Source organism: Mustela erminea, chromosome 17 (assembly GCF_009829155.1).
Source record: "Mustela erminea isolate mMusErm1 chromosome 17, mMusErm1.Pri, whole genome shotgun sequence".
Taxonomy (NCBI): Eukaryota; Metazoa; Chordata; class Mammalia; order Carnivora; family Mustelidae; genus Mustela; species Mustela erminea.
The window spans coordinates 38,290,903-38,316,540 of record NC_045630.1 but is presented as its reverse complement, the minus strand read 5'-3'; the positions used below and the strand labels follow the sequence as shown (position 1 = coordinate 38,316,540).

Below are 25,638 nucleotides of genomic sequence, written 5' to 3'. Positions count from 1 at the left end.
CCACCCAGGCGCCCCAGACTAAATCACTTGATATCTCTGTGCCTCTGCTTCCTCCTCCATGAGCTGGAAATATTGGAAACATAGAGTTTTATGAATATTACATGAATTCATACATTTAAAACACTAAAAAACAAATAATGTTCTATTTGTGCTTACTATTAATTTTATTAGTACATTATCATATTTTAAGGTGAAGCTTTTCTTTCACAGATTAACTTGCTATGTTTTTTGTACTTAAGGTCATGAAGAAGCTTTGTCTAAGTTTACATTGAAAAAGTTATTGCTGTTGGTTTGTTTCCTTGATTATGCTAAAATATCCAAACTTATTGATCATGACCCTTGTCTCTTCTGTAAAGATGCTGAATTCAAGGTATAGTTTTCATTTTCTCTTTTAGAGTTCACATTTAAGACTTTTACTTGTTTTTATTGTGTATTTTCTCTTTTAAAACTTCTAAGCTTCCCAAAGAAGAGTATTCTGGAGTAGAATAGGATAGGAATACTTACCTAGTCTGTCTTATTAATAGTTCTAACCCTGCCTAACTTATTGGATACCCTATGAAGTTTTGTTGATTTGAGAATTCTGAGGAATTAACTGGGTAGAGGGATTGGGATTTCTTTCCTAATGTAGCATACTATCAAATGAAGACTAATTTTTGGAGTCTGTTGTTAATTATGAGCAATTTTTTAAAAGGCCTTAAATTGGAAATAGATGTACATTATTACCATATGATATGAAACTGACTTTTTTTATGCTACCATTAATTTGACTTCATTTCTATATGCGCAGAATAAGAATTTGTTGTTATTATAATCAAAATTATAATCTTGGGATTTAATACCTGCAACTTGTTTCTCCACAGACTAGTAAAGACATTCTTTTGGCTTTTTCACGAGACTTCCTAAGTGGTGAAGGTGATCTTTCCCGTCACCTTAGCTTATTGGGATTACCTGTTAACCATGTTCAGACACCATTTGATGAATTTGATTTTGCTGTTACAAATCTTGCTGTAGACTTGCAGTGTGGGGTGCGTCTTGTGTAAGTATGAGAAATAAGAATTATTTTACTTAATGGAATAGACTAAAATTTTCCGCTAAACACTTTTTTATTTAAATTTACATAGTCTTTCTTGCTCTTCCTTTTTTAAAAAATTTATTTATTTGAGAGAGAGAGAGAGAGTTGGGGGAGGAGGTAGGGGAAGAGGGAGAGAATACTCTTGCAGACTCTGCTGAGCACAGAGCCCAACATGGGGCTCAGTCTCACAACCCTCAGATCATAACCTGAACCAAAATTGAGAGTCAGACACTTAACCTAACTGAGCCACTCAGGCGCCCCTCTTTCTTGCTCTTTCATATGATGCAGTAAATTTTTTTAGGGTAAAAAGGACTGGGACAAGTATGTGCAGCACCTTTGTAAAATAGTGTCAATTTTAGGTCTAGAAACCTTGTCTCCTGTGCACATTTTTTTTTCATGCTGACAGTGACAAAGGTCTGTGAGTAGTAACCAGTGATGCCCTAGAACAGAAGCTGAGACAAGCATGGAATCATTTAAAATATCAAACATTTAAGTAACACGTTATGGTGACAGGGTTTCATAAATACTGTTATTACTTGGGACCAATTCTAGTTTCATTATTAACCTTGTTTTACATAGGAGGAAAAGCAGGCTGGAGAAGTAACAGAATGTTTTATATCATGATATTGAGACATAAACTCAGGATGTCTGGCTTCAAACCATACAACACTTCATAACAAACCAGAATCATCAAAATTGGCTTTGGTAGGAGTCCAGTGAATTAGCAGTTCCTGCTTTGGCAGGAGTGACCATGAGCACTGTAGTACAGTTGGCCTCTTCGGGATATCTGCATTGGAGACATTTGTCTTGTTTCTACAAAAGTCTCTAATTTACATTACATTTGACATATGTGAGGAAGGGATCTCTGGAACTTTATGAATCCCTAGTTCTTCAAAAACAACATACATGTCACTTGCTTCCTTCTAAATTAAATTTCCATATTCTTTTCTGATTATATGTTCTCACGACAAAGTAATGGTCTTTTGAACTTTTCTGTAGTTATTTATCACTTGAGTAATTTCCATACAGTCTAGAGAATTTGCTGAAAATGTTTCACATGTTATTTTTATATTTGTTTAATTTGTTCATTTCATACATCCAAGCCACTACATGTGTTTCCTGGCCAATAGGAATTCACGTTTTTAGACTTTCTCCACTTTCCAGGAGGGGCACTGACTGGTTTTATGTTCACTGCTATTTTCCACAATGGAAGACATTTTTTAGGTTTTTACGAGAGTTACTAAGGATTTAGCAGCGTTGGATATTGATGCTTTTTTGTTGGTCAGGGATTCTAACTAGTTAAGAGACTTGATTTTGCATACCAGATTTCTCCTTTCTTCAGTGTCAGCAAAATGATCATGAATCTTCAAGGTCATTTGAGAATGCTTGAGAATGGTTAATCTACTGATGCCATAGGTAATGGGTTGGCCTACTTTTGCAGAAATACTTCATATGTTGATTGAGTGGTTAGTCTGGAATGATCTTGAGTAACTTTCTAATAACCTTTAGAAATTATTGTTATATAAATAGTTCTCCAAATTTCAGTTCTATAAACAATTTTGCCAAATTTTAGCTATCTGCAATAATCTGTTGGGGTTTGCTTTTTCTGTAGAAATACTGATTATTGTCTAGTAGATAAAATACTAGTAATATAGATGATATTAGAGGTTTGAATTTAAGTTGTAGTATATATGTCTTTTTAAGGTAGGCACTCAAATATTTTTATAATAATCTGGCATAGATATAATGGAATGGCTTCTGAATCTGATAAAACTGAGTTTTAGTTCATATTAATAACTAAGTGACTATAGGCAGTTTACTAAATTCCTTTGGGCTTTGGTTTCTTCATCTGAAGAAAAAAAACAACAACAATAATAGTGCCTGATTGTGGGACTTGCTATGAGGACTAAAATAAGAAAAGAAAGCACTTGCTTAATGTGTAGAATATAGTAGTCCCTCCACAAATATACTTTCTCCCTTCCTTTCCCTTTCTTTTCTCCTATAGAACTCTATTATTTTGTTCATGTGTGCACTTGTATATGTCTCATCTTTTTTTCTTACATTCTGTTCATAAACCTCAAACTTCAGGCTTAAAATGAAAAAATGACTCTTATTTGCTAATTGTGGAGCAAGAGTTTTCAGTTAGTTTTGGGGGATCTTTCTCACCTAAAATCCTTCAGATTAGGGGAATTTATGTGGGTGGTAGCTGTAATTAAATAAAGTCCAACTTGTATTTTTTGTTTTTTAAAGGAAAGTTAAGCTTATTTCTTTACATGGTAAGAACAATCATACATTGATCTTTAGTGTCTCAATGTGGGGGGAGGGTAAAGGCAGGATATTATGATATTTTGGGGTCTGGTTTGAGCCTCACCTTTTGATGCCAGGAGCTTTTCACATATGTTTTTATATGAGAATGTCATCTGAAAATTTCTTTATTGTTAGGCGAATCATGGAACTTCTCACACGAGACTGGAATCTCTCAAAGAAACTCAGGATTCCTGCAATAAGTCGTCTTCAGAAGATGCACAATGTTGATATTGTTCTTCAAATTCTTAGATCACAAGGAATTCAATTAAATGATGAGCATGGTAAAAATTGAGTAAAAATAAAACTTTTTCTTCTCACCAAAAACTGATATGTACATATATTGTGCTAATAGGCTGTCTTTTCATTTATAGGAAATACAATCCTATCTAAGGATATTGTGGATAGGCACAGAGAAAAAACTCTTGCATTACTTTGGAAAATAGCATTTGCTTTTCAGGTATTGTACATTTGGTAAATGTTATACTTTTTATCAAATTTTTGTCAAATTTTTATACTTTTTATCAAATTTATCAACCAAAAATATTGGTTTATAAAAGCCTTTTCATCAAATAGACTAACAATAACTGTTACTTACTGGGGTTTATTCTGTCCCAGAAACTGGAATAATTGCAATTTAATCTTCACAACACCCCTGTAAGGTAGGTGTTGTCACTGCTTCATAGATAAGGAAAGTGAAGCTAGACGTTAGAACATTGATAGGAAGAAGCAATGAGATTAGAATCCAGGCTTGTGTGACCCCAGATCTTACACATGACACACTATACATTAACCACTATGCATTCCATCACTTCTGTATAAATTATGTTTGTGTTTTTAAAAAAATGAAGACAACAATGACTAACTTCTGTGGTTAAAATGGTATATGAAAAACATAGAGGTATTTATCCTTTTTTGTGTGTGTTTCAGGTGGATATTTCCATTAATTTAGATCAGTTAAAAGAAGAAATTGACTTTTTAAAACACACTCAGAGTATGAAGAAAACAATGTCTGCACGATCTTGTCATTCTGATGCTATTATCAATAAGAAAAAAGACAAAAGAAATAGTGGTTCCTTTGAACAATATAGTGAGAGCATAAAGCTGTTGATGGAGTGGGTAAATGCTGTTTGTGCTTTCTATAATAAAAAAGTAAGTTTCTTTATTTCTGTTTAAGCTCACTGACTTAAGTACATTTTGGTTAAAATCAAACTTTATTCGTAAAATATTTTGTTGCATTTCTTAAATAATGTAGTTTATATATAAACTACAAATGAGTGAGGGTGTTTTCACATACTGTATGTTATCTAATCTGTCACCAGTTGTATAATGCACAATTTTTTAATGTATTACTAAGAAAGAAAAAATGCCGTAGTCAGGAGTCTCAGTAGGAGACATTTGTCAGAACAGGGGCACCTAAGGATTACACCCGTATGTTAAAGGTAAAAGCAAATAAACTCACCATGCTTCTAGAAGTGGATGGTAGATAGACCATTGGCTACAAGGGGGAGGAAAAAAATCTAAGTTGAGTGTTTTGTAATCATTTGTTAGATTAATACTGGATTTCTGTACCCTTAATGAAGTGTACCCTTAAATGTAAATATGTGAAAATGAATAAAATATCTGGTAAAGAATATGAAGCCAGAAAAATGATAGAGTTCATGTTACTAAATATAGTAAACTGTTATACCTTGAATAGTATGGTTAGTAGAAAATTTGTCAGATACATGGATAATCTTCTACGTTTTAACTACATACTAGAGAGCTTTGGAAGGCTCTAGGGGAGCATGTGTTCCATACCTTTGTCTTAACTTCTGGTGTTGCTGGCAATCCTTGGCATTCCTTGGAAATCCTTGGCATTCCTGGGCTTGTGGATCCCTTACTCCAGTCTCTGCCTCTGTCTCACATAGCATCTTCCTGTATGTCTGTCTCTGTGTGTCTCTCCATATAAGGATACAAGACATTGGATTTAGAATCTACCCTACTTCACTGTGAAAATTAAACCTGCGTGGCCCTGTATCCAAATAATGTGATATTTTGAGATTCTAGGAAGGACATGAATTTTTTGAGGGACCCTATTTCTCCTAGCATAATAATCAAATTCTATTTTTGAAAGAGTATTTTATAATTGAGAATTTGGCTATAAATAAAGTATTAATTATTCTAGGCACTATTAGCCACTAATGTGATTTTCCTAGCTATTAAAAGGAAATATGCACTACAAAACCATTAATATCTATATTACTGTCCAATATAGTTCATCATTTTCCTGCTATTTCCAATCAGGTGGAGAATTTTACAGTGTCTTTCTCAGATGGCCGTGTTTTATGTTACCTGATCCATCACTACCATCCTTACTATGTGCCTTTTGATGCTATATGTCAGCGGACTACTCAAACTGTAGAATGCACACAGACTGGTTCAGTGGTGTTAAATTCATCATCTGAATCTGACGGAAGCTCTCTGGATTTGTCTTTTAAAGCATTTGATCATGGTTAGTCCCTTTTGGCTGATTCGCTTTTCAAGTTTTTTCTTTGTCACATCAGATTTTTGACTGGAACTGTCTAATCTCTTTTTCATTTGCATAGTAGAAAACACTTCAGAACTATACAAAGAACTTCTAGAAAATGAAAAGAAAAATTTTCAGTTGGTCAGGTCTGCAGTTAGAGACCTTGGTGGAATACCTGCTATGATTAATCACTCGGATATGTCCAATACAATTCCTGACGAAAAGGTAAGTGTTCTTCATCTAGTAAGAGTCTCAGCAGATGACAGTTAAGATGCGTATTCTCTGGCAAACTTCTGTTTCCATCTCTTCTGTTTTCCTTTAGGTGGTTATCACTTATTTGTCATTTCTTTGTGCAAGGCTTTTGGATCTTTGTAAAGAAGCAAGAGCTGCTAGACTTATACAGACAACTTGGAGAAAATACAAACTAAAAACAGATCTAAAACGCCATCAGGTACTCCCCCAAAATGAAAACATTGCAATGTGAATTGTACTTCACAAAATACCAGTTGATTGAGTTTCGTTATGATTTTTACATTTTACTGATATGTGAATTTATTGACCTAATTTTAATAATTGTTTGTGTTTTGGGTTAGGGCTGGGTATTTCTCCCTAAGCTTTGGTGTTTCTTTCACTGGATGTGTCTTCCAGGCACTGTTCCCTTGCTTGCTCTGGCAGAAGTAGAATAACTTAGACCCTTTGTAAATTTACAAAAGTAAACTGAGGATACCTGACTCAGCTCTTTTCTCCTTCATGGAATCTAACCTATCCCTTCCTGGAATCTAAACTCTCTCTGGGAGCAGTTTTCCATGAATTTTTTCATGTGGTGTTCTGGGAGTCTTGATCTTGGTGCTGGAGAGTGCCCCTGGAGTCTGGGTGTCTGTCTGATTTTGTAGTGCAGTTAGCCAGCTCATTTTGTTTGTCTGAAAGTGTTTTCCAGTGTATCCTTTATTAGTTTAAAAGTGGAGGGACGCCTGGGTGGCGCAGTTGGTTAAGCATCTGCCTTTGGCTCAGGTCATGATCCTAGGGTCCTGGGATCAAACCCTACATCGGGCTCCCTGCTCTGGGGGGGAGCCTGCTTCTCCCTCTCCCTCTGCCTGCCACTCCCCCTGCTTGTGCTCTCTCTCTGTCTCTCTGTCAAATAAATAAAATCTTAAAAAAGAAAATTTTTTTAAGTGGAATTTGGTTTCCTTTGTTTTATTTATTGTTTGGGATCTGGGCACAGGGATAGTGATGTTATTTGTCATTTCCTTTTTTGACCCCAACAGTACAAACTTTTATGTTAATGTAAGCTTTTTTTTTTTTATTCTGAGAAAATGTAATTTTTAACCAACTGTGAAATGGTCTCCTTAATCAAGTTAAACAAACTATTTTAATCCTTTTTTCTCCCTACCCCTTCCACTAATGATCTTATATTCACTTATTTGGAAAATCAAATAAAATAAGCAGCTATGTTTGATAAACTTATCATGTATTTCAGAAATACTTTCCACTTTATCCTCAATTTTGAGTTACTGTGCATTTATGGTAGAGTTCTTAATAACTCTATAAAACAGCTACATTTTGGCAACTCTTAAACATACCATGTATTTTGTCATAGTTTGTCAGACTCGGAAATAACATAGTAATTGAAATAATTTGCTGTTACCCCACTCAAACTCCTAGTAGTAACTTTTGGGAAACAGGCAGTGGCTTATACTCACACTGGTCTTTTCTGCTACCATATCTATTCCTTGTGCCTTCTTTTGCCCCTTATCTTCTTAGAATCTCCCTCCTTGCCCACATATGTCTTAGAGGATAACTTTGTACTCTGGAAGCTTTTGGAGAATTGCTTTAGGAGAGTTTTCAGCAAAGACTCCTGGCTGGTCCTCAAATTATTTCACTCATTATGTTTATATGACATTAAATGAGAGAGTAAAAATCCCATGAAATAGATATTTATCAGAATTGGGGGGACTGGTAAGTGAAATCTGCTTTATTTTCTGCTCAAGATGACCTTATACTAATAAGATATAAACTACAAAGATTTCCTAGCTGTTTGCTGGTGAGATCCCTTTTCCTGATTTAGGAAGAAGAAAGTTTCCTGTTTTTTAAAGACAACTGCTTCTATCCTTTCTCCAGGTGACCATGCTCCCTCTCATACAAATACATGAATATCGAATTACATGTTTTTGTTTGCTATTTGGAACATTAAGCAGTAGGTTCCCTATATATTGTCATAGAAATATTATAATCTTATAAACATAAAAATTACCATGGATAGCTAATTTTTCAGGTATTGTATTTTACTTCCATCTCATTGTTAGAATTCACATAAACTATCCATTTAGAAAAGACTGACTCAAGTTTTTGAGGTGATAAGTGAAAATTGACTAATGGCCCAATTCCTAATGAATGAGGTAGGATTATCCAAGGGTACCCTGACACATTAGTTCTTCTGTCAAAGAGTAGGCATGAACTTTAAAGCAAAGTGGATCCCTGTATGTGGCCCATACGCAAAGTAAAATAAAACAAGCTTGTAATAATAGGTTAGCTTAGCAATAGCATAAGATTAAAAATGGTAACATGCAGTCTAATTTAGCAAAGAAGCAGTGACTTAATCAGCATTGGAATTTTTACCATCAGTTTATAAATTTTTCAAACAGTTGCTGTTTTGGATTTATCTATTTTCTATCTGTAGCTTCTCTAATGTCACATAAAATTGTTCCATTTTAGTTTGCTTGAGATTGAGATGATCTACAAAATTACCTTAGTCCACTGTATCTAGGAGTGCCCCTTGCCTTGGAACTTTTGACTCAATGCAACTTTTGACTTTTTTTTTTTTTAAGCTAATAGGAAATGCTTATTTTTAACCCAGTTTTTGTTTAATTGTGGTAAAGAACACATCATAAAATTTACTATCTTAACTCTTTTTAAAGTATACAGTTCAGTAGTGTGAAGTATATTTACATCACTATGAAACAAATCTCCAGAAATTTTTTAACTTGTAGAACTGAATTTGTGCTCCTTAAATTGTGGCTGGGTGTAGGGATGATTTTAATTTGGATATCTATAGTCTTTTTTTTTTTTAAGATTTTATTTATTCATTTGATAGACAGAGATCACAAGTAGGCAGAGAAGCAGGCAGAGAGAGAGGAAGCAGCAAGCTCCCCGCTGAGCAGAGAGCCCAATGCAGGGCTCGATCCCAGTACCCTGGGATCATGACCTGAGCCGAAGGCAGATGCTTTAACCCACTGAGCTACCAGGTGCCCGAAAGATATCAATAGTCTTAAAGGCCATATGCTCATACAGGGGGACGGACAGAGTTAGATCACTTAATCAATTTGTTGGACGTAATTCTTCCCCAATTTTAGAATTGTCTAGTCTTTTTCCACTTAGGAGTGATGTAATATATGACTCTCACCATTTCTTAGTATTTGTTTCAATCCATTAACTACATTTTTCCTTTCTTAGAGTATACTGTTTGATCCCTTCTATAGTTGAATGTGTTCCCATACTGTGCAGTTTCCACCCATAGATCTCATTGCCTGATTATAATTAATTAATAATTAGAATCTAATGTCTATATAGATCCCATCCTTGAATAGTGAGCTGTTCCAGATAGCTACATAAAGTTATAAATAACAATAAATTTTATAGCTACATGCTATAAATTATTCTTTCCACCACAGGGAATAATTTATATTCTAGTTTCCAATTCAGGTAACTGAAATGATAAATCTGGCCTTGAGGGTGTGGCATAGTGATGGCTTCATTCGAATACTGGTTATCCGCCCAGTAGACTGACAGTCTACTTGACTTCTCTGTCTCAGTTTCCCCATAGTCATAAAAGTGGTACCTGTTCATTTGTTCTTATGGTTGTGTGAGATTTAGAGGAAGCATTCATGAACTGTTTAGAATGGTGCCTGATGCCTAGTAAGTATTTGACCTATGTTGTTTTTGCTAGTACTTCATCATTAGAAGTAACAGAAATAGAGGTATATAGGGTATCAGCCTGTGGTGCTCCCAGGGCTGGTAGCTTTTTTTCGGTCACTTAAGCTATCAAGCAGTCCTGCTACCACTTCCCATAATCTGATATTCTGTCATCTTGATTGTCTATGCCTTAAAGCCATAAAGTATTCTGTGCTAAAAGTAAATATTATGCTGATTCTCCCTTTTTGTTAATTTCTTTGTTCGAGTTGTTACAAAGCAAGACTACCTTATATTGTAAGGCATTTTGTTTATTTCTGACCTCCTTTTTTTTTTTTTTATTTCCTCCTATGGTCCACTGCTTTTTTCAAAATCAAGCATGAATACTCTGGGCTATAATCTGAGAAACATACTTCATTCATTCATTCATTCATTTATTTTAAAAGATTTTATTTCTTTATTTGGCACAGAGAGACAGCGAGAGAGAGAACACAGCCAGGGGGAGTAGGAGAGGGAAAAGTAGGCTTCCTGTTGATCCCTGGACCCCGGGACCATGACCTGAGCCTAAGGCAGGCCCTTAATAACTGAGCCACCCAGGCACCCTGAAACATACCACATTTAAATGGCCTTTATATTGATTATTGAGATGATATTTCAAACATGCCTGTGATCTTTATTTTAGGATTATAGCCTTGGGAATTTTTGTTCCATTATATAAATACATATATGCATTTCCACCTATCAGACCTTTTGACATTCCTGGAAGTATCTATATTCCAAAGATGAGCATATCTTAAGTCGGGGGGATGTTTTATTTTCAGGATCAGTTTGATTAATATTTAATAGATGATTTTCTTACATACTTAAGTAAGCTTTTTTTTTTTAAAGATTTTTATTTATTTATTTGACAGACAGAAATCACAAGTAGGCAGAGAGGCAGACAGAGAGAGAGAGGAGAAGCAGGCTCCCTGCTTGAGCAGAGAGCCCAGTGTGGGGCTCGATTCCGGGACCCTGAATCATGACCTGAGCCAAAGGCAGAGGCTTTAACCCACTGAGCCACCCAGGCACCCCAGTAATTAAGCTTTTGATTCATCTTTGCTTTTATGATTCAGCTTTGCTTTTTTTTTTTTTTTTTTTTTTTTTTTTTAGGAGCAAGACAAAGCTGCAAGAATTATTCAATCAGCTGTAATCAATTTCCTAAGTAAACAACGATTGAAGAAGGAGATTAATGCAGCATTGACCATTCAGAAATACTGGCGAAGACTCTTAGCACAGAGAAAATTATTAATGTTAAAAAAGGAAAAACTAGAAAAAGTTCAAAATGAATCAGCATCAGTTATTCAGGTATAGTATCCTGGTTTTTGGAATTTAAAAAGTTATAATGACTTTTTTTAAAAGATTTCATTTATTTATTTGACACAGAGAGAGAGATTACAAGTAGGCAGAGAGACAGGCAGAGAGAGAGGGGGGAAGCAGGCTCCCCCCTGAGCAGAGAGCCTGATGTGGAGCTCGATTCCAGGACCCTGAGACCACGATCTGAGCTGAAGGCAGAGGCTTAACCACTTAACCACCAGAGGCTTAACCATTGAGCCACTTAGGCGCCCCTTTTAATGACATTTTTAAGGAAGAAAGTAAAATATGATAAATTTTTCAATTATATTTTAGGCTTTCAAATTTTTCTGGTACTTGAACAAATATTTAATATATTCCTACTACCTCTAAAACTCTTTGCTATATTCAGCATAAGTCTTAAATAAATAGAAATACCTCCTTTTCTCTGAAGTCTAATTCTTTACCTCTTCTGTCTTCTTTGTTTTATAGCAGAGATTTACAGTCTTATGCTCCATGGGACATGCTGACATACTGTATCATTTTACTTTGTATATCCACACACTCAACCAAGCTCTTCATTTAATCTCCATTGTGGGTTCTGGAACTTATTTTGGGATAAATGTGTGCATGTTTTCCTCTGTATCCCATTTAGTTGGCATATAACAAAATATCACCTATAATCTATAGAATACCTATGTTAGTTTTCTACTTAGTAAAAAAAAATTGAGCATATCTACGGAGCAGACAAATTCTTTATAAGTTTTTGATATTAGGTTCTGTTTTAATAACAGCAGAGGTGTACTATTTAAATTTGCGCTATGTAAGTGTCATTGAAGCTTCACCCCATAATTTTATCTGTTTTAAAAATTTAGAAATTTTTGTGTCTGGCTACTACTATTGATAAGTGATAGATTCTGATTTAATAAATTCTTTTTTTTTTAACTTTTTTTAATGTGAAATATTACACATGGAAAATGGCATAGAACACAAATGTAAAGCCCAATAGTTTTTCACAAAGTTAATACCAAATTAACCTCTACTAGGTCAAGAAATAGAATATTATCAGCTTCTCAGAAGCCATTTCACAATCCATTAAGTCCCTTACCCCTGCCCATAATCATTATTCTAATATATGCCATTTTTCTAGACATCTTCTCTAAACACTATAATTTTGTCTTGCCTGTTATTTGAATTTTATGTAGGTGGGTTCAAACCATGTAAATTCTTTTATTCTACATTATTAAATTTGTGAGATTTATTAGTGTTGAGTGTCACTGTGATTTAACTTCCAGTCTGTAATAATTCTATAATTTACTTATCTTTTCTATTGTTGATGGACATTTGGCTTTCCAGTTTTGAGTCATTATGAGTAATGAATGCTTCCATGAATGTGCCTTCTTGTGTGAAATGTATTCACTCTGTTTGATATATACATGAGTACAATTGTTTGGTTTTTGAGTGTATAGATTTCAGTTTTCGTAGATAGTGCCAAAAAGCTTATACAGCGACTGTAGCATACACCAGCTGTTTAAAAATGATCATGTAACTCCATGTCCAGGTAAATAAATACTTGGAAATTGTCTTTTTAATTTTAGCCATTCTAGTGGCTGTGTAGTAGCATCCTGGAGTAGTTTTAATTTGCATTTTCTTGATAACTAATGATATTGGACACCTTTTTAAACTGGAAATCTTCTCTTGTGAAGTGCTATTTCAAGTCTCTTTTCAGTTTTTCATTTTGATTGTTTGCCTTCCTATGGATTTGTAAGACATGCTGAATATTCTGGTTATTAGAATTTTGTTGGATTTGGATGTTAAAATACTTTCTCCTTGACTGTGATTTACTGTTTTATGAAATGAAAATTCTTTATTTTCTGTGATGGTTAGTGTTTTTTTTGTACCATAACCAAGGCCTTTTGAAGATACTCTTCCACATTATATCCTAAAAGCTTTAGTGTATTATCTTTCATATTTAGATCTCTCCAGAACTTTTTTTTTTTAATGGATATCCAGTTGTTTTAGTCGTTTACTGAAACAATCATCATTGCCTTATTACTGTGCCACTTTTAGCATACATCAAAAATTCTTATATCTGTGCTTCTGTTTCTATCTGTGTTTTTTTCTGTTCTATTGTTTTTTTTTTCCTTTCTTTGGGCCTTGTATTCTGACTTTATGTGAAATCTGCATATCTAGTAGAATCAGAGAAAGCAGGCTCCCTGCTGAGCAGAGAGCCTGATGTGGGGCTTGATCCCAGGACCCTGAGATCATGACCTGAGCCGAAGGCAGAGGCTTAACCCACTTGAGCCACCTAGTGCCCCGGTAATTTCATTTCTTTAAGGTAAATATTTTTGAGTGGGATTGCTGGGCATTTGGTAAGTGTATGTTTAACTTTATAAGATACTGGCAAACTGGTTTCTAGAGTGGCTCTACCACTTTTCATTCCAACCCTAGTGCATACGAGTTCTCATTGCTCCGCATCTTCCAACACTATGATGTCAGTGTTTTTTAGCCATTGTTTTAGATGTGTAGTGGTATCTAATCTTGGTTTTATTTTTCATTTCCCTAATCACAAATGACGTATATGTTTTCAAGTGCTTGATTGTCTTCAGGATATCTGTGAAGTGTCTGTTGAAATCTTTTGCTTATTATTGTAATTGAGTTGTTTATCTTATTGAGGTTTGAGAATTTTGAGAGTTTTGAGAGTTCTTTCCATATTCTGGAGACAAATTCTTTGTCAGTGTTTTGCAACTATTTTCTCCTAATCTTTATAGGAAGTTTGCTGATCCCTACTCTTGGTGAATGTTCTGCATACTTAAAAAGAATGTGTATTCTGGGGGCGCCTGCGTGGCTCAGGCTCAGTGGGTTAAAGCCTCTGCTTTCAGCTCAGGTTATGATCCCAGAGTCCTGGGATCGAGCCCCGCATTGGACTCTCTGCTCAGCAGGGAGCCTGCTTCCCCCTCTCTCTCTGCCTGCCTCTCTGCCTACTTGTGATCTCTGTTGATCTCTGTCTGTCAAATAAATAAATAAAATCTTTAAAAAAAAAAAAGAATGTGTATTCTGTTGGGTAAAGTCTTCTGTAAATGTTAAATCCGTTTGTTTGGTGTTATTTAGTTCTTTTATATCCTGACTGATTTTCTGTTTGCTCTCTCAGTAAAAGAATAGTGTGTAAATCTCTCAACTGTAATGGAATATGTGTTTCTTCTTTCAGTTCTTTTCATTTTGTCATTTTGTCATGTATATTGACACTCTGTAGTTAGGCACATGCACATTTGAGATGGTTCTATTTTCTTGGTGAGGTGGGTCTTTTATCATTATGTAATGTTGCTTTTTTATCTCTCATAGTTTTCTTTGCTCTGAAGTTTACCTTGCTGGCTGTAATTTAATTACTCCACCTTGGCTGTGGACTTCACTACCATCTGTAGGATATTTTTTTTCTTTCCTTTTACTTGTTAATTACTTACATGATTATGTATGACATGAAGTCTAGACAGCATTTCTTTGTTTTTTTTTTTCATGTATCTCTGTCTTTTGATTGGTGGTTTAGACTATATTTTAAGCATTCATTGATATTTGTGAATTTAGGTCTATCCTTTTATTGTTTATGAATGTTTCCATTCTTTCATTCTTCCCTTTCCCCTTTCCTGGCTTTTCAATTCTTTGAACGCTTGATAGTGTTACACTTTAGTCTGTTTTCTTTCTGACTGTTTCCCTTTGGACAGGTTTTTATTGTTTGTTTTGTCTTTTGGTGATTGCTCTAGGGGTTACAGTATATGTAACTTTTAATATACTTAGAATTAATATTTTATTACTTTAAGTTGAATATAGAAAGCCTACCACTATCTAAGTCCCTTTGTGCCCTGTCTCCCACTTTTATGTTTAGTTATCTTGCTTACTACATCTATATGCAATTAAAATCACATCAGGGAATGTTAATTTTTGCTTAATCATAATAAATATTTTAAACAATACATGAGAATAATATTCTATGCTGTTAATGCAGATGTTTATCATTTCTGTTGCTTTGCTTTATTTTTTTGTAGTACATTTTTTACAACTTATAAACCCATAGTGATACATTATTATTAACTAAGGTCCATAGTTCAATTAGGGTTCACTTTTTGTGTGGTGTCGTTATATGTGTTTGATCAAAATCCTGCCCTGAAAATCCTGTGTACTCCACCTAATCGTCCCTTACCCCTTTTCACAATTCCTGGCAAACCCTGATTTTTTTTTTTTACTGTCTCCGTAGTTGTTTTTTGTTTTTTGTTTTTTCCCCAGAATGTCCTGTAGTTTGAATCCATCAGTATGTAGTCTTTTAAGATTGGTTTCTCTCCCTTAGCAATATACATTTAAGTTGCTTTAATGTGTTTTTTGGGCTTGATAACTTACTTGTTTTTATCATTGAATAACATTCCAATGTAGGATTTACTTCAGGATTTTTTTTTTTTTATCCATTTATCTATTGAAGGGTATCTTGGTTGCTTCTGATTTTTGGCAATTATGAATAAAGGTATTATAAACATCTGTGTACAGATTTTTTTTCTGTGGACCTGTTTTCAGCCTCTTTGGGTAGGTACCTTGGAGTGGAATTGCCTGATCATATGATAAAACTAGGTTTGTCAGAAACTGTCAAACTGTCTTTCACAGTAGCTGTATCATTTTGCATTCCCACCAGCAATGAATGAGACTTTCTGTTGCTCTCCTTCCTGGCCAGCATTTGGTGTGCTGTGTTTTAGATTTTAGCCTTTCTAATAGATGTATATTGGCATCACATTGTTCCAGTTTGCAATTCCCTAATGCTGTATGATGTTGAGATCTTTTCATATGCTTATTTACCATCTGTATATCTTCTTTTATGATGTGTTCGGATCTTTTGCCAATTTTTTAATTCTTACTGTCCATTTTTTATTTTCTTGTGGAGTTTTAGATGTTCTTTGTTTAAAGGATTTGAATACAAATCCTTTATCAGATACGTATTTTGCAAATATTTTCTCCTAGTCTGTGGCTTATCTTTTTGTTCTGTTAACAGTTTTTCACAGAGCAGAATTTTTTAATTTTAATGAAATCAGAGATCAGTTTTTTTTCTTTCATGGATTATACTTTTGGCATCATATCTAAAAAGCCATTGCCAAACCCAAAGTCCCTCAGATATTCTGTTGTTATCTTCTAGACATTGTTCTATGATTTTACATTTTACATTTAGATCTATGATTTATTTTGGTTAATTTTTGTGAAAGGTAAAGAGGCAGTGTTGAGATTCATTTTTTTCTTATGTTTGTCTGCTTATTCCAGCATCATTTTTTGAAACCAAACAAAAGTATCCTTTGTGTACTCACTTGGGTTGTTCCTTTGTTAAAGATCAGTTGACTGTGTTGCATAGGTATACTTCTGGACTCCCTGTTCTGTTCTAGTGAGCTCTTTGTCTATTAATTTGCCAATATCACACTGTCTCAAATAGTATAGTTTTTTTTTTTTAAGATTTTATTTATTTATTTGACAGAGAAAGAGATCACAAGTAGGCAGAGAGGTAGGCAGAGAGAGTGGGAAGCAGGTTCCCTGCTGTGCAGAGAGCCCGTTGTGGGGCTGGACCCCAGGACCCTGAGACCATGACCAGAGCTGAAGGCAGAAACAACCCACTGAGCCACTCAGGTGCCCCTCAATACTATAGTTTTATATTAAATTTTGAAGTTGGATAATGTTGGTCCTCCAGCTTTCTTTTCCTTTAATATTATGTTTGCCAGTCTGGGTCTTTTGCCTCTCCATTTAACTTTAGAATCAGTTTGCTGGTGTCCTCAGACTAACTAGGCAAGATTTTGATTGAGATTGCTCTGAATTTATAGACTAAGTTGGGAATAACTGTCAGCATTGAGTCTTCTACCAATGAACGTGATCTCTCTCTCTCCATTTAATTAGATCTTCTTTGATTTCTTTCATTAGTTTTATAGTTTTCCTCAGACAAATCCTGTTGGATGTATTTTGAACTGGGTTTTTTTGTTTGTTTGTTGTTTGTTTGTTTGTTGCTACTAATACTAATATTAATACGCTACAAATTTGTTCTAATTGTTAGTTCCAGGAGTTTTTTTGTCATTTCTTTGGATTGTCTACATAGATGATCAGGTCACCTGTGGACAAAGGAAGACTTATTATTTTTGTCTTTTGTATACCTTTTATATCCTTTTCTTACTACATTAGCCAGGACTTTTAGTAGATGTTGAATAGGAGTGGTGAGGGTACCTCCTTTTGTTATTCCAGATCTTAAGGGAAAAGCATCTAGTTTCTCACCATTAAGTTTGATGTTAGCTGTAGGTTTGAATTGATGTTCTTTATCATATTGAAAAAGTTCCTCTCTATTTTTAGTTTTTTGAGATATTTCTTCCTTAAATCATTTTTCTTTTTCAACCTAGATTCTTTGTATTGATCTTAAAGTATGTTGATTGTTTTATCATCTTTTTTCTGCTATTGAGCCATTCCAGTGAATTTTTTTAATTTCGGTTATTGTGTTTTTCAGTTCTAATGTTTTCATTTGGTTCTTATTTGTATCTTTGATGTTTTTACTGAGACTTTCTATTCTTCCATCAGTTTCAACTTTGGGAACATTTTTACATCTGCTGTTTTTAAGTCTTTGTCAGGTAATTCCAATGTCTAGGTCATCTCCATTGGCATCTATTGATCGTCTTTTCCCATGGAAGTTGACATTTTCAATCTGTTTTTATACCAAGTAATTTTTAATTACATCTTGAATATTTTGAAGTTATGTGAATGTTGATATTTTAGTTTTATGAGATGATCTGCCATGCTGGGTTCAGGCCACAACTTCTTATCAGCCTTCTATGGGTACGGCTTCAACATCAGTTCCTTTTTTAAAGCGTTTACAGTGATACTTGTATCAGTCCCATGTGTATGTCATCGAATGGCCAGTTTGGGATCTAGATGGTGATGACCATTACTCAAAGGCTAGTCTGCTTAATGGTACACAGCTTAATAGTGAACCCAGGAATTCATAACATTAAGGGATTGCATTTCTGAGCTATCCCTTCTCTTCAGTCTCCCTGGGACTTTCCAGGTGTTTTTAGGGCTACCCTGTTTAGTTCTCTGGCCAGAAACCTCTGTAAACCTCTGGTTACACTGGTATGCTGTGTTCTTTCTATGACTATCCTAGCTAAGATCAAGCAGAGACTCTGTGTCTTTAGTAAGAGGACAAAGGTTGTGGAGATAGGGAGAGAGAAAGAATTGGAGCTTTGAAAGCAATGTACTACAGATACCTACGGTGGAGAAGAAAGAGCACCTTCTTTTATATGAAAATCTAGGCCTTAATATCAACTCTTGGTACTTGCTATGTGACTTTGGGAAAAGTTTTGCATTGTAAGTTTTCTTTGTTTTTGTGAGAATTAAATAAGTAAATTATACATAATGCTCTGTAGTTAAAGCTACTTAGTTGTTTTGTTTTGTTTTGTTTTTAGATTTTTATTTATTTGACAGAGAGACACAGAGAGAGAGAGGGGACACAGGCAGGGAGAGTGGGAGAGGGAGAAGCAGGCTTCCCTCTGAGCAGGGAGTCCAACTTGGGGCTTGATTCCAGGACCCTGGGATCATGACCTGAGTCAAAGGCAGACGCTTAATGACTGAACCACCCAGTCACCCCAGAGTGCTGCTCAATATCTACTGCAATGAGAGGGGAAGAACTTAGCTTCCATGAGCTATATCAACACTGATTACCATTTCAGTAACAGAGACTAGTAACAGTGTTCAGAAGAAATGATTATCAAAGTATAATAAGCTATCCACACACCCTCTTTAATTTTTGAGTTTGAAGGTTTCACAAATGAATGTCTAGAGGAAAGAAAAGAAAAATAATGGCAACTGCAACTCTGAATAATAACTGCTTTACTTTTCCCTACTTTTTTGAGGCAGCTTAATAAAATCCTTCACATTTGCATCAAACTTAGAGTTTTCAATGCCATTTTGCATTAATATGCTTAAATATAGTTGGATAAGTGTTTTAATTACTTATGCATCTCTTCATAGTAATGTGATGTTTCATTATTTCTTATCAGCTCAAGAGTAGGAACAAAATCACAATTGACACATAGTAAAGAATAAGGCAATATCTGTTAGGAAAACATAGAGTGGTCCTAACTCTCCTCTCCCGTGGATAGATGTGCTTGAAACAGGCACAGATGCCTAGCAATGTTAGTACTTGTAGGAGACAGAAGTACTTAGCCCCTATACTGTTTAGCTTATATGTAAGGTAAAGTAGGCTACAATAGGTAATTCTCCCCTCAGTGTTGTCCCAGTGAAGGAGTTAGGGAATGTGGGTGGTATGGGAAGAAAGCAACATTGGCTATTCAAGAAACAAATGGTTTTCACTTCTTGTATCTTTTCAGAATTCTACTTTTTGACTGTCCATAATTCCTAAACTTACGAAGAAGTAGTAATTTAATTCTTAATGAAAAAAAAATGACTAAGAATGATCTAACTCACTTGTTTCTAACTGTAGGATCCCTCACATAAACAGTTTCCAATCATTACAAGATAGTTTAGCAGCCTTGAGATTAAAGGGAGAAAACAAAATCCAAAAATATATTCATAGGAAATTACCTAGAATCAATAGATAGCAGAATATTACTATAGTTTATTTAGACTATTTTTTTGTATGTTATTCTTTTAGAATATGAACTTGCTTTATATTTCTTTTGTCTTTGGAATACAAATGCAATATAAATACCATTAGGATTGAGACAAGGGTTTCTGAATTGGCTACAGCTCTATCAATATAGAAATTAAACTACAAACAAAAGAGACAAGTATTTTCCAAAAATAATATTGTTTTTTAATTTGTTTCTTTTTAAGCCAAATGTTAGAAAAATTAATACTTGCAGAGGTTCTAAGTACAGAAAGTTATGTGTTATAATTTGTTTCCCTTCTTACCTTTTTCAGAGATACTGGAGAAGATATTCCACTAGAAAACAATTTCTGAAATTGAAATATTATTCGGTCATCCTGCAATCTAGGATAAGAATGATAATTGCTGTTACATCTTACAAACAATATCTTTGGGCTGCAGTTACAATTCAGAGACAGTGGCGTGCTTATTTAAGAAGAAAACATGATCAACAGAGATATAAGATGCTAAAGTCATCGTGTCTCATAATCCAGTGTATGTTCAGAAGATGGAAGCAACGTAAAATGCAATTACAGATAAAAGCTGCAATAACACTGCAAAGAGCTTTTAGAGAGTGGCATGTCAGGAAACGAGCTAAAGAAGAAAAATCTGCTGTTGTCATACAATCATGGTATAGAATGCACAAAGAATTACAGAAATACATTCACATTAGATCTTGTGTCGTTATCATTCAGACAAGATTCCGATGCCTTCAAGCCCAAAAGTTATATAAAAGAAAAAAAGAGGCTATCCTAACCATTCAGAAGTACTACAAAGCATATTTGAAAGCAAAGACTGAGCGCACCAACTATTTGCAGAAACGGGCTGCGGCCATTCGACTGCAGGCTGCTTTTAGGAGGATGAGAGCTCGCAATCTACACAGACAAACCAGAGCTGCTTGTGTTTTTCAGTCCTACTGGAGGATGAGACAAGACAGATTTCGATTTCTAAACCTTAAGAAAATTACTACCAAGTTGCAGGCACATGTAAGAAAAAATCAACAATTACAGAAATATAGGAAGATGAAAAAAGCTGCCATTGTAATTCAGACTCATTTTCGAGCTTATGTTTTAGCAAAGCAAGTTCGAGCATCTTACGAGAAAACATGCTTTGCTGTCATCGTTCTCCAGTCGGCATATAGAGGGCTGCAAGCCAGGAGAAAGTTTATTCACATCCTCACAGCCATTATAAAAATTCAGTCATGTTACAGAGCTTATATTTCCAGAAAAAAGTTCCTGAGACTAAAAAGTGCTGCAGTAAAGTTACAGTCAATTGTCAAGATGAAGCAAAGCCGTAAACAGTATTTATGTTTGAGAGCAGCGACGCTGTTTATCCAGCAGCGGTACCGCTCCACGAAAATGGCCGCACTACAGAGGCAAGAATACGTGCAGATGCGGGTGTCCTGTGTCAAACTGCAAGCTTCTGTTAGAGGTCACCTGGTTCGAAAGCAGATGCGGTTGCGAAGACAAGCTGCCGTCTCACTGCAGTCTTATTTCAGGATGAGAAAGACGCGGCAGTGCTACCTGGAAATTTATAAAGCAACTGTTGTCATTCAGAGTTACTATCGTGCATATAAAGCACAGGTCAATCAGAGGAAGAACTTCCTGCGAGTCAAAAGAGCAGTCACTTGTTTGCAGGCAGCTTATAGAGGTTATAAAGTACGCCAGCTAATCAAACAACAATCCATAGCTGCTCTTAAAATTCAGACTGCTTTTAGAGGCCATAGTAAAAGGAAGAAATATCAATATGTGCTTCAGTGTACTATCAAGATTCAGAGATGGTACAGAACATACAGGACTGCCCGTGGTGTTAGAATGCAATTTTTGAAGACCAAGGCAGCTGTGATTTCTCTCCAATCTGCTTATCATGGCTGGAAAGTGCGAAAGCAGATCAAAAGGAAACATCAAGCTGCAGTGCACATTCAGTCTGTTTTTAGAATGGTCAAAGCCAGGAAACAGTTTAGATTGTTCAAAGCAGCAGCATTAGTTATCCAGCGACATTGGAGAGCACGGACTGCAGGAAAGAAGCAACGCATGGAGTACATTGAACTCCGTAAGGCAGCACTGATTCTTCAATCTACATGGAAGGGCAAAACAGTGAGAAGGCGGATTCAAAAGCAGTGCGAATGTGCTGTCATCATACAGTCATACTATAGAACGTATGTGCAACAAAAGAAGTGGGAAATCATGAAAAAGGCTGCTTGTCTGATTCAGATGTATTATAGGGCTTACAGTGTTGGAAGGAAACAGCGTCAGTTGTACTTGAAAACCAAAGCAGCTACAGTCATTTTACAGTCAGCTTACCGAAGTACAAGAGTAAGAAAAAAAATAAAGGAGTGCCACAAAGCAGCAGTCACTATACAGTCCACATACAAAGCTTACAAAACCAAAAAAAATTATGCAACCTGCAGAGCTTCGGCTGTTAAAATTCAGAGATGGTATCGAGATATTAAAATTGCAAGCCATCAACGTAAGGAATATCTTAATTTGAGGAAGACAGCTGTTAAAATGCAAGCAGTTTATAGAGGTATTCGAGCAAGAAGACAAATCCAACACATGCACATGGCAGCCACTGTTATTCAAGCCATGTTTAAGATGCATCAGGCAACAGTGAGATACCATAAAATGAGAACAGCAGCTGTCATAATTCAGGTAAGATACAGAGCATATTGTCAAGGTAAAATTCAGCGTGCAAAGTACTTGACAATTCTGAAAGCTATTACTGTTCTTCAGGCAAGTTTTAGAGGAATGAGAGTTAGACAGACTCTCAGAAAGATGCAAAGTGCAGCCACACTCATTCAGTCATATTATAGAAGACACAGAGAACAAACCTATTTTAGTAAGTTAAAGAAGGTAACAAAAACAGTACAGCAAAGGTACCGCGCAGTGAAGGAAGGACACATACAATTTCAAAGGTATAACAAATTAAGGCATTCGGTGATATGCATTCAGGCTAGTTTTAGGGGGATGAAAGCTAGACAGCATTTAAAAATTATGCATTTAGCTGCAGCTCTCATTCAGAGGAGATTTAGAACTCTTAGGATGAGAAGAAGATTCCTGTCTCTCAGGAAAACTGTTCTTTGGGTTCAGAGAAAATACCGTGCAACTGTTTGTGCAAAGCATTGCTTCCAACAATTCCTGCAGTTAAAAAAGGCAGTCATTAAAATCCAGTCATTCTACAGAGGACAGGTGGTCAGGAAAAGGATGCAAGAGATGCACAGGGCTGCTACGGTCATCCAGGCAGCTTTCAGAATGCACAGAGCAAATGTGAGGTATCAGGCCTTGAAACATGCCTCAGTTGTAATCCAGCAGCAATACCGAGCAAACAGGGCTGCACAGCTCCAGAGACAATGGTATCTCCAACAAAGACATTCTGCTCTGATCCTTCAGGCTGCGTTTAGGGGGATGAAAGCTAGAGGATGTTTGAAAAATATGCATTCCTCAGCAACCCTTATTCAAAGCAGGTTTAGATCTTCAGTGATGAGGAAAAGATTCATTTCCCTCAAAAAAGCTGCTGTTTTTGTTCAGAGGAAATATCGGGCCACTGTTTGTGCCAAGCATCACTTGCACCAATTCTTGAAATTAAAAAAGGCGGTCGTTACAATCCAGTCGTCTTACCGAAGGCTAGCGGCAAAGAAGAAGATACAGGAGATGCACCGGGCTGCAGTTCTCATCCAGGCCACTTACAGAATGCACAGAACTTACATTGCATTTCAGGCTTGGAAACATGCCACAATTCTAATTCAGCAACATTACCGAACATACAGGGCTGCGAAACTGCAAAGAGAAAATTATGTCCAACGAAGACATGCTGCTTTGGTCATTCAGGCCACATATAAAGGAATGAAAGCAAGACAGCTTTTAAGGGAAAAACAGAGAGCTGCTATCATAATACAAAGCTCATATAGAATGTATAGGCAGTATCTTTTTTACCAAAAGATTCAGTGGGCTGCAAAAGTAATACAAGAAAGATACCGAGCAAATAAAAAGAAAGTCCTTCAACACGATGCCCTCAGCAAAGCAGCAACCTGTACTCAGGCAGATTTCCAGGACACGATCATAAGGAAAGAGATTCAGAAACAGCACGAGGCTGCCACTATTATTCAGAAGCATTTTAAAGCCTCCAAAATAAGGAAGCGTTTTCTCCACTTGAGAGCAAAAGTAGTTTTTGTTCAAAGACGATACAGAGCACTAACCGCAGCGCGCACCCAAGCAGGCATTTGTGTCCAGTCTTCACACAGAGGTTTTACAGTGCAAACGGATATCCCGCAGAGGCACCTGGCTGCCACACTAATCCAGTCGGTCTACCGAATGCACAGGGCCAGACTTGATTATCAAGCAAAGAAAACTGCCGTTGTTGTTATACAAAATTACTATAGGTCATATGTCAGAGTAAAAACGGAAAGAAAACGATTTTTAGCAGTTCAGAAATCTCTACTAATTATCCTGGCTATTTTCAGAGGCGTAAAAGTTAGACGGAAGCTGAGAAACCTGTCGCAGGCGAACACGGCCGCGGTGGCCCAGCAGTCCGCATCCCGCCCGCACGGAACGGAAACTCAGTGTGGGGCTGGGAGCAGCTCGGCCTGTGGGATTCCGAAGTGGCGCAGAGCTTCCCTAGTGGGGTGTTCACAAGAGGCAGAGTACCCTCAAATAGAGGCTGCAGGAACAACTCAGAAAGCTTTTTGTGAAATGGTCACAAGGGAATTGGAAACGCAGATGCGTGCGGCCCTCCGCATTCAGTCCTTCCTCCAGATGGCGGTGCAGCAGAGAAGATTCATTCAGCAGAAAACAGCCGCTCTGACCCTCCAGCGGTATTTCAGGACGTGGCAAGCACGAAGGCAGTTCTTATCTTACAGGAAGGCAGCAGTGGTTTTACAGAATCACTACAGAGCCCTTTTGTCTGCACAGCGTCAAAGACAAGTGTATTTACAAATTAGAAGCAGCGTCATCATTATTCAAGCTAGAACGAGAGGATTTATACAGAAACGCAAGTTTCAGAAAATTAAAGATAGCACCATAAAAATCCAGGTAGTTACATATTTAAATATAAAGCTTGCATTCTTTCTTTAACCAATATTTGTTAGAATTTGTGAAATTAACTTAAGCAGGTTATAAAGAATAATACCTCATTTATGTGACCTTTTCATTTATCTTCTAAAACAGAACTTTTGAGAGCGGATAAAGGGCACTAATGATAATTCAGCCAATACAACACAGAACTGGGATTCTTCTGAACATGGTCACTCTCTACATGATGCATTTCAATAGGTGTTAATTTTGAGAATATAGTTTGATAAATGGGAGTTCTCTGCTGAATAAAAAAATTTTTAAGTGAGAAATTTAAGCTAAGGTAAAATGAGATTTGGCAAAATTTAGACCAAATTATATAACTTTATTCCTCTACCAATCTGTTAATAAGACCACTTAAGCTAGATAGACATGTACTTTATTCAGAGCATTTAGCACTTTTGGTTTCCAAAACAATTTTATGTAATTTTTTCATTATATTATTATTTTTACACATAAATATGTATTCGATATAATGTATAAAATTACATCTCACACACATACATATATCCGTGGGAGAAAAGTGTAGAGTATTATTTTTCTTGAAATATGATGGAACTGCAAAAGGTTAAATAACTTGCTTATGTCGCATAGGGAGAGGCAGATTCAGGAATTGAATCAGGTACTTCAGCAACGTATTTTCTACCTGTTCATACCCTGGGCTTTGCACCTTGGTGTGGTATGTTGGTATCTTGTTGGTTTGCCATTAAACTTAGATACATTGTTTTCATTCAGCAAATAGATTTCCAGTGGTGACAATGTGCTTAAAAAGCTATTGTGTTCGATTGGC

General features: G+C 35.9%; 1 protein-coding gene across 3 annotated transcripts in view; it reads left to right on the top strand.

The window, feature by feature from the left end:
* The window catches only part of ASPM (assembly factor for spindle microtubules), a 63,133-nt gene that overhangs the window by 20,731 nt on the left and 16,764 nt on the right, over positions 1-25,638 (top strand). The window contains exons 9-18 of one of the 3 annotated variants that reach the window (XM_032317746.1): positions 240-370; positions 861-1,036; positions 3,515-3,660; positions 3,751-3,836; positions 4,307-4,528; positions 5,663-5,870; positions 5,968-6,110; positions 6,208-6,336; positions 10,941-11,135; positions 20,058-24,809. In XM_032317746.1, the coding sequence (XP_032173637.1) occupies positions 240-370; positions 861-1,036; positions 3,515-3,660; positions 3,751-3,836; positions 4,307-4,528; positions 5,663-5,870; positions 5,968-6,110; positions 6,208-6,336; positions 10,941-11,135; positions 20,058-24,809 (6,188 nt within the window). Of the gene's footprint in view, positions 1-239; positions 371-860; positions 1,037-3,514; positions 3,661-3,750; positions 3,837-4,306; positions 4,529-5,662; positions 5,871-5,964; positions 6,111-6,207; positions 6,337-10,940; positions 11,136-20,057; positions 24,810-25,638 lie in introns of all 3 variants that reach the window. The other 2 variants (XM_032317747.1, XM_032317745.1) reach the window with 2 other exon arrangements.